We start from the raw sequence: 10,202 nt of genomic DNA, 5'->3' as shown, positions 1-10,202 counted from the left end.
ATTGAGATTAGATCATTTGGCATTTAAGAAAATGCGATAAAAAATATAAACACATTACCACTCGTTCAAGGTTCGGTCAGATGCTGGAAATTTTATAGCATCTTGCTCGATTTGCTTTGTTGGGTCTAACAAGGAGGAAGTTAAATTGAAGACCACAATAGGGTACTGCAGTAATGAACTACTAGTATATGGCATCAGTGATAGTTGATTTATTCAAGAAAATGGAGCATTTGGTATATATCAAGATTGTTTGAAGCAAAATTAAAAAATATACTGTCCATTTAATCTATGTACTCTCTTTTTTCTTCTATTTCAAGTATCAACTACAGGGAGTGTCCGAGGTTGGAATCTGACTTTGCTTTGATTAAGAAGATGGAACAACGAGTGCAACTCCACTGACAGGGCTGGTGTGCCCCATTTTTTGTTTGCAGAGGAAGAAGTGGTTCTCGAACCGGAACCAGAACTCTTGGATCAGCCCGACCCTCACTCTGCAAGCGCACAAGCGCCTATTCGCTCTAGCTTTCTTAGGGCAGCGGTTAGCTCTGTGGTTGACTAAAATCTGAACATGAAAGGCTACTAAAACAGAACACAGAGAGGATGGACATGCAGGGGCCCCGCTCCAAATATTGTAATAGTAGAGATAGCAAGTAGGAAATGTTAGCCAACTAAGATTAATCTTCTCAAATATCTGATGGCTATGGGGGCATATACCTTTCAGGATGATCCCTACATCTCTTTTCATTCTCTTGCATTTTGCAAGAACTTCAATTCATCTAAAACCCCACATTGACCCCATATTCTTTCACCTGACAATGTTAGCTTTAATGGATTGATAAGTCGTCATAGAAACTTAAATTATATGGTTTAGAATAGTAATTAAGCGACCACCCCTAAAATTGTACAGATTTTTAAGTAGAAAAAACTGCTGGGACTAATGTAAGTATCATAAGAATGATACATTTAGCCTGAGAAAAACTTCAGGTGTCAAATAAATTTTCTATGATCTACATTAGTATCGAAAATGAAATCAAAAGCAGGCAATTCTACCACAATTCTTACAGGGATTAGCAGTTAGAGGAGCTAGTAAGATTGTCAATACAAATTGCTTGTCAAAAGAAAGGTAAATACAAATTTGAACCAGAGTGGCTTGCTTGCTTTGTGCGAAGATCTAGATGCATCATGTTTGGGAGTATTTGTAAGTAGAATTGCATTATAAATGACTTCAGTAAATCAGGTCATGGTGATACAGCTATCTCATCATACTTTTTAAAGGTCCCTTAAAGCAAACACTTTCTAGCAACAGATGGTCAAGGCTGTTAGATCAGCGACCAGGTTTGATCCCGCAGCTTGACTAACAAAGATATCTGCAATTTTCAGATTCTAGAATTGAACCAGTAAGTGAATTGCTAAAAAAAAACTGTCTATTCCAATCTTCAATTGCCACAATAGAAGAAGAAAGGCTGTGTAGTTTAACTGTAATTTACCTGCATCAGCAGGAAGCAAGCAGAGTCTCTTGTTCCCATATCTCTCAAGTTCCCAATCAACAAAGAACCGAGGGCCACAAATCAGTCATCTATATTTTGCCTATACGCCATTTAGAAAAAAATCTACTTTAAGCTATTAATTGGTCCAAGATGTGTACCTGACATTAGCAGGAGTACCAGTTGAAAAAGTATCAGCCCCAAACAAATCCTATCACTGACAGTTTTTTTCCACATCACGAATGTGAAACATAAGCTGGAAAAATATTATACTTAGAAAGTCGAAAGACGAAGTATTACACTGATCTTGATGATGAACAAGATAGACAAACAAATACCTTGGTTGCGACATAAAATGATACAAACAAGACAGCTAGAACAGGCAACCCTGTACATCATTAAAAGCATAGCTCTGGTAGGTAAATGCATGTTGAGCTGGAGAAAACTGATGTGCAGTTAACATACCATCCTTTTGAAGAAATCGTGAAATCAACCAATTTATGCCTGATGGTCCTATAACATAACCAATAAGATTTGCAACCTGTTGTTCAACAGGGGATTGTTAGTACCGATGTACCTGAGATTTACCAAGGAACATATTAAATATAGCATCTTAAAGGCTTTTCTTTTCCCTTTAAACACTACATAATCATATACCTTCATAAAACATGCAGAAAAAAAAAAAAGGTTGGTTACAGACATTTGAGGAATTTCCAGCTTATCTTACAAAGAAACCTCAGTTGCTGACTATACAACTGATAAAATCAACAACAGGTTGATATATTGCTTCTTGAAAGAAGATGTAGATCAGTCGCAATAAACTCAGGGATACATTTTCTACATAATCCCCACCCGCTCTCTTTTCTCTTCCCTCCCCACTCTAAATCCATTAAATAGAAACATGAGAACAGAGTCGAAGCTGTCTCATGGAAAGGTTATATGGTATGAAGTTCTGAAGAGAATATGCAATAAGATTGATTAGTTTGCAAAGGTGAAGCATATGAAGCTCTTCAGTTGGCACTAATCCAGTAAAAGGGCTTCTATCAGTAAAGCAAAATGATTGTTGTGGCCAGATACAAAGCATGTCGATGTTCAATTGATATTGCAGAGATTTAAGCATAACATGTTAGATATGCTCAATATGCAAGGACGAATTAATCAAATTTGCTGTAGGAATTCCAGATCTTACTTTTCTTTGGTAAGACCACCCAATTTCAATTATCGAAACAGTTTAAATGGAATTGTTTGAATTTTTGTACATGCATGTTCTTTATCCACAGTTCTAAATAATTTGAAGGGGGTAACTGCAGATAAATTTCTCTCATCCTTTTCCGTTTAAACAAGCAAATGGAAAAAGCTGTTGAATGAGCAAGCTCTGTATGAAGAACTTGTGATTAGCTCACTAAGGACTTGCCTGATTAAAACAGCCAGGTTTGATGGTTGAATTTAAGGAAGATAAATGAATTGATATTTTCTACACTTCCTCATGTTTGACCCATTATTAAATACGTATATTATATATTATCTTAGTTATTATTTATAAGCATTTTTTTTAATTTTCACATACTACACACTAGCACAAATTACAATAAGAATGGGGTGTGTTATCAGCCATCAGTTTTCTGATCCAAGTGTTACAATGTTTACTTGCTAGTGAACCATTTCAACAGTATGTCTAGATCTAACAACAGTGATTAACGTATATACCAAAGCTTTCGCAGCACTAAGGCTATGATCATTCCCTTCCACTGCTTTTGAACAGCGCAGGTTCCACCCAGAATTTACTTAGCAGTGCATAAGCCTGGCTTGAGTTTAATTTAGCAGAGCTTGAGCTTGGCCTCAATTTTAATATGAACAGAGCTCAAGTATGGCTTGGCTCTCTTTAGCTTCTTTTATTTACCACATGGAACCGTATATAGCACACTATGAATTCAAATTTAGAGTAGGATAGAAGGAAAAACATAAATACATTAGATATTGACAAACATGAGCAAACCGATCAAACAAATTAAAGCAGGGCATTCCTTTTAGAGTATGAAAGCTTAAAGGTATATCTACATGGCCCCTGAGGTCTGAAATGCAGCAGCAGAGGTGGTACGGGTCATGCATTGGTATGGCATGTACATCGGTATGCTCTCATATCTGCTCATGGTTTGCCAGCACAGATGGTAACCCATATCAAAATAGGGTCAAGATACAGGGTGACAAGTATTGCAGTCTGGAAATTTTTCAAACTTTGATGACACCTCTGCTTGATCATGTTGCTTCTGTAGGTTGGCTACATGTGTGCTAAGTTCCATAAGTAGTTTATAGCAAAACCAGGTTAGATAATGGTAAAGGTCATATGGAAACACTAAGCAGACCTGGAAAAGAAATGATGTTGCATTCATGTGGCCTAAAACAAGAAACCATATGAAGGAAGTCTCCATTATGAAAAGGAAACATACCATTAGGCATGTAATTGTTACTGCACCAGCAATGGCACTAAGTTCACGATGTATGAACATTCCAGAAGCACTGTTTACCTGATCAGAGCAAAAGTTTATCAAGCATTCACCATAAATCTGGCAATGGTATTTAGTTAACCATCAAATCGAATGAAAAAAAGAACTAACTTTAAATATATTTAGTCGGCAGTAAACTGAATATTGCCCAATATGACGCAAGCACTGTCATGTTATACATCAGAAAACTAGGCAACTAAATGGTAAACACTAGCCTCAAATTATGATATGTTTCCTGCAAGCTAAGGATGCAAAGCAGGTTGCCAGGTCTAGGTGCACACTGGCCATCTATAGAGGTAAAATCAAGCAATATTTGAGGCAAGCAAGTTGATGCCATATAATGAAATTATTGTAATCGAGAGTTTAGACAAAAATTAGGTTTATAATTTGTTCCCAGCTTCATGTTTTCAGTCTATTACCCTTCAAGTGCTTTCGGATCCATTATACAACCACGATAGTTAATGATTTTGTATGTTCTCTTAATTTACACGTTATGGATTTTATACTGCCCAGAGCATGTGCAAAAAATTTTGCAGAAGTCCTAAAATCATGAAATTATATATATCTAGTTCAATTAGAATCTTCAAATTTCACACTTTTCTTCTATTATCATCTCACAGTTTTTCCATTCTTAGACTTTCTTTCTCTAAAGACCAAAAAGACCTTTTGAAAAATCTTCAGTTCGAAGCCCTCAGAATTTCAAAAACTTTAATTTTAGAAAAAGATGACATTATGTTGAAACCTACAGACAGCCTTAATGTATTTTCTGAAAATTTAAGGTATCCTGAATCGCTGCAATATTACCCAAAAAAGTATGATACTAATTGGATAGTTAAACTCAAGTTCTACAACTATCTAGTTATGAGATCAGGCAAGTTTATCAGTGCCTAATATAGCTCAGTGTCTGGATATAGAGTCAGATTAGGTTTATGAGGTATTAGGAATAATTTAGGCTGTCTTTTTGTTAAGAAAACTTGAGTAGTTAAATTAGATCTGTCATCTGCTATTTTTAAAATGTAAGTAAATTGGCTTCTGTGTGTAGGTGATGTAGCTGCTGAAGTTCGAGGCTGCAGAGTGGGGACTCGTGGACTGAGCGCATTTAAAGACAATCAAAGGCTTCAGCTGAATCAATCAGGTTTTAGTTAGTTGATTGAGTCATTTTGAGTTTTCGAGTCACTGTTTGATTTATTTAATTTTCCAATATTTCTTTTATTTTAATGAAGAATCAAGTTATCTACTGGAGCATAACGTAATGGCTAGTTTATTTCATATTTACTTGATCAACATGTCACTTGGGGTTGAAGTAATGGTTAACTTTGTAACTAGATTATACATAGACGAGCATTTTGATCATACACCACTTTTAGGTCATCTATAAATAGTGCTGCCCTATCTCTTGTGATAATGATGATGTTATGTTGATCAACAGAAGTATTTTTCTTCTTTTTATTTGAGTATTCCCTCATAAGATATAAGGCCAGCTGTGAGACCCTTCGAAGTGTAGGAATTCATAACTTTTCTTGTTTCACTATCGTCATTCGTGTGTTTGTCTCGATCATGGTGTGAGACCACCCTAGAGTGAGCGGATCTTATTTTACTCTCTTTGATAAAATTTTGCACCTCTTCTTTCTTTTGTTTTGGGTTTAACCATAGATCCTCAACCCACAAGTTAAATTTAATCATTGTCCATACTTTCCATATAGGAAAATTGTAATGCACTTCACCTTCATTAACAACTCAAATATAAAAAGAAATTTCATTCACCAATAGGTTAGTCCTAGCATCTGATGTCCTTTCAACCTTTAATTTCTCCTTTTCCCCAGGCTATCCTACATCAATAGGAGAGACTAATTCCCAAGAATCTTTATTATCAATTTTTGAATGAAACAAGGTTCGTTGTCTCGATACCAGATCCCATACCGGTACCATCCTACTATCGTGTCGGTACGCAGTATGGTACGAGATGGCAAGGCGTACCGAATATCGGTACAGTACGAGACTGTATACCAATTCGGTATCGAAATAGTGCGTCCGGTATAGTACGATACCAACCGGTACGACAACCTTTGGAATGAAATAATGGTGGGTTGTCCCTTTTGTCTTTATCACAGCTTAACCTAGTTCTTTGTTCCCTCTAGTCTCCCAGTTTCCCTTCTTTTACTCTAAAATTTGGCAAAAGAATCCTACTTAATCCATCATGAGATTCAATTGCTATAATCATTTATCATAACCAATAATTTCTATGCAAACTAGCACGTATTACCATCAAGGTTAGCCGTCTCAGTACCGAACCTCATACTAGTGCCATCCTAGCATTGTATCGATATGGTACAATACAGAATCTTTTCAGCGTACCGAGTATCAGTACGCCTCCCATATCGAGTACCGAAACCAAATCGGTATGGTACGGTACTCTCCATACCGCGTATCATGCCACCCAGTTCAGGCGGATACGGCAAACCTTGGCTACCATAATTCTATTTGAATAATTGTCCTAATAAATTAACTTCTATCATTACAATTCTCATCTAAAATTAAATCTTACATCGCAAGCAATAGCTCCCCAACTTACAAGACAAAATACCGTAGAACATCCAAAAATCAAGGTGACATGTGAGGCAAGGACATGATTTTTATTGTAAAATATCGGCCAGGATTTTCATGTGTGCTAATATTATACACTGACAAACATTCACACACACGCACACATATATATACATACAAGGTGTCGTCATGGTATCGGGCTCCGTGTCGGTGCCACACTATCAATGTATTGGTATAGTATGGTATGAAACCGGCTCAGCATATTGAGTGTCAGTACACCGCCGTACATATATCGATACCAAACTGGTATGGTACGGTATACCCTATACGGTCCAGTTCGGTATGGTACAACAAACCTTGCATCCTTTTTCTAGCTTTGTCAGTCCTCATTCACCATACTCCTATTTTAGCACCAATCTAATGTTATTCTAGCATCCAAGTAACATTAGGTCTTTTCCTTCTTTTCCCACAACCTTTAACATAAATTAAGGCACCTCGCTTTTTTTGAGTAAACCCAGGATTTGAACCCTAGACCTCCTCCAAGGGCAAGCCCTTAGGGGAGAGGTGCTAACCAACTAAGCTAGCAATTGCTGGCAAGTAATTCTCCTTATTGAAGCCCTCGCAGAACTTTGTTATAGTGCCCATATAGTCACAATCGATTTTCCATCACTTTTATGCAATTCCTTATTAACATTCTAATTACTTATTGAAGTCCTTAATTTATGCAATTCCTACAATTACTTGAATACACTAATTTCTAGTTTTATCACACATCCATCTTAACATTTTCACTTCTACCTAACTTGACTTATTTTTATGAACTATCTTTATTGCCCAAATGTCTGAGCCATGCAACATTACAAGCCTTAGATGCCAGCATTGGGAGCAAGTGCATGAGTAGGTACAAGTGGGGGTATAGGAATGTGGATATTTTAAAAACACTTGAAGTAAAGAAGCACTTAAGCAATAGGTCCCAGTTCAAGTTTTCGGAGAGTTTCTGAAGTGGATACATTACCTTAGGTGAAGGTTTCCTATCACTAAGATTTAAGCCTTAGAAATGAACAAAACTATGTACATTAGAAGTTGTCATCTTGCTCCATCCAGCAAGGTCGACGGTACCATCCCGAATCGTCTGATTCGAAGCGTATCGAGCCATATCGGAGGCCGACCGGGATAGTTCCGACCTCCGAATCAAGAAACTGGCGAGGCAGGAGGAGAGGGAGAAGGAAAGAGAGGAAAGAGAGAGAGATGGGGAGGGATGGAGAGGGAGACTCTTGCAAAGACTAGAAGAGTCTAGAAGACATACTCCTTGGTCGTGTAGGTAGATCACCTTACAGTTTTAAATGATCATTGTCCATTAAAATAGTGACATGCCCGTTGTCTTGGGATCTCAAAGTTGAGTTACAACAAGACAACTAACATGGATGGATTGCATTCATCCTTGTCACCCTGTAAGCTTAAAGGTACTATATATAAGCACAATAGTGCACATGGGAATGAACACACAGATTATCAGAATTAGAGAAATGTCCATGAGATATTTATCTTTTAATTCTAGAGAAGTAAATGTGCTCAATTGTGGAAAAAATCTATTGATATGACTAATATGATATCCTACCGAACAAGGGACTTGTGAGATTCATCAACGTAGACAATGCAAGAGATCATACCTGAAAGGCATTAACTGATGATTTGACTAATATTTCCGGAATAAAAAATAAACATGTTAGCCATGCCCATGAAAGAAGTTTCCTGTTACAGAGCAACAAAACCATCAAACAAACTATCATATGATTTGAAGGATAACTTTCTTATAGACTCATACTTCAGTAAAATGTTAATAATAGGGGAGACTAAAAACATATGTTTAGGGAAAGAAATACCATTCAAGATCATGCCATATTGCCACAAATGTGAAAATGACCCACACATTAAGTAGCTTTCTCTGAGAACCACCAAGTGGAATGTACATGTACCTATAATGATAATTTACTATTAGTAATCCCTGATTTTTGAAAATAATCAAAACACAAATTAGTATATTAACTAAAAAGAAACGCTGAATACAACCTGACAAGCCATTTGTTGAACGAGGCATGCCAGTTTTCCAGAAGCCCTCTAAATTATAACAGTTGTTGATACACTTAGGCATATTCTCAGGAGTCTCAATACCTCCTATCTGCAAATCAATACTTATTCAATCAGCTTCAGAATCAGCAAAATCAAGTGTACTCATGTCAAATAGAATACAGGAAATTGGAAAAAAAAGAGTAAATCAGAGCAGACGGCTAAGAATGACGTCACACAACATTATTCAATAGTTGCTGACAACACAAAATGTTAATAGCATAAAAAAAACCTCAATCGTCTATAGTATGAGTTAGGAGGGACAGAAGAGCTTAAAAAGTATATCAAGAAAGTGGTATTCAGGTTCAGTAAGATTACCAGCGACCAGAACCTAAAATAGCGCCAAATAAGAAAGAACTTTAACCACATAAAATTAAGGACCTGTCACAAGATAATGTTATAAGTAATCAATTGTCATAGATATATGCTAGTTAAAATAAAATGCAGCAGATATACCAAAACTCACCTATGGATGCATAAAAATAATCTAAATGCAATATTTAATGGAAATGGATAAACTCTATCAGTATCATCAATTGCATAACCTGCACCCAAATCCATCCTCACACGCTCACACCATTGGTAACTAAAAACTAAATTGCACAATTGCTTGTTATTAGAAGGCTAAATTTAGAGAGCTCCCAAGGGATTCTACTATTGAGCTGAAGGAGAAGACAGTTATGCAATGAAGCATGTTTTATGATAATAATAGTAAAAGACATCTTTCTTTCGCAATTGATATTAATATGAACATGTTACATGAAGAAAAACATGCATAAGTTTGCAGGACATTTGATCTTTGTATCCATAATTATTATGTTCTACAACATGCAATATCCATTAAGCATTTCTTTGATAGGTAAAAATTATAACCAACAAGAAAAATTAAGAATTAAATAGAGTAGAATTACTATTAATCTAAAATCTAGTGGAAGTAATGCTTATCAGCCTCAGTTCAGTTGGCTGGCATCCTTCTCCACTTAGGAGAGGAATGTTTGAAGCCAGGTGGCATCATCCCCTCTGTATTTCTTTAAAAGAAAATATAGCACAGAATATGATTTTATTTTCTATCTGCTATTGCATGAGACCTAAAATAATTTAAAGAAGTATTGCTTTTTATCTTATTTGATAACAATAATAGACTTGAAAAGCTTAATGACAGTTGAAGAATGAATTAAGTTGGTTCACCAAAGAGAAAAAGCCAGTGCAGAATGTGACAGAAGGAGAGAACAAGAGTTATACAACTTAACACATAACTATTAACTGTTCATATTTGTGAAAATAAAACAGTTAAAAATATAACTCATTCATTAAAAAATCTGAATAAATATATGTAACAATTGTCAAATGATGCTTTTATCTAGACTGGACTATGTTGTCATGCAGGAGCATAGAATGCACAGCTTGCATGTAGTTACAAGATAAGAACAGGAACAGGACAATTCTAAATTCAGAGCACGGAAGCATTAAACACATAAAACAATTTGAAGCAGCATAACACATAAAACAGTTGATATATATTGGTATTAAGATAATCCTGGTACAT

The 10,202-nt window shown here is 36.0% G+C and overlaps 1 protein-coding gene across 1 annotated transcript; it reads right to left on the bottom strand.

The window, feature by feature from the left end:
* Positions 1-982: 982 nt before the first annotated feature.
* On the bottom strand, positions 983-9,217 carry LOC120109491 (membrane-bound O-acyltransferase GUP1-like). Its single transcript, XM_039123243.1, is given in 11 exon segments — positions 983-1,527; positions 1,643-1,737; positions 1,820-1,869; positions 1,947-2,022; positions 3,929-4,006; positions 8,200-8,281; positions 8,413-8,505; positions 8,600-8,633; positions 8,636-8,708; positions 8,975-9,037; positions 9,176-9,217. Coding segments are annotated over 10 exon segments (633 nt in total). The 3' UTR covers positions 983-1,527; positions 1,643-1,695.
* Positions 9,218-10,202: the final 985 nt, after the last annotated feature.

Source organism: Phoenix dactylifera, unplaced genomic scaffold (genome assembly GCF_009389715.1).
Source record: "Phoenix dactylifera cultivar Barhee BC4 unplaced genomic scaffold, palm_55x_up_171113_PBpolish2nd_filt_p 002270F, whole genome shotgun sequence".
NCBI lineage: Eukaryota > Viridiplantae > Streptophyta > Magnoliopsida > Arecales > Arecaceae > Phoenix > Phoenix dactylifera.
This window is presented reverse-complemented; position numbering and strand designations above follow the sequence as displayed.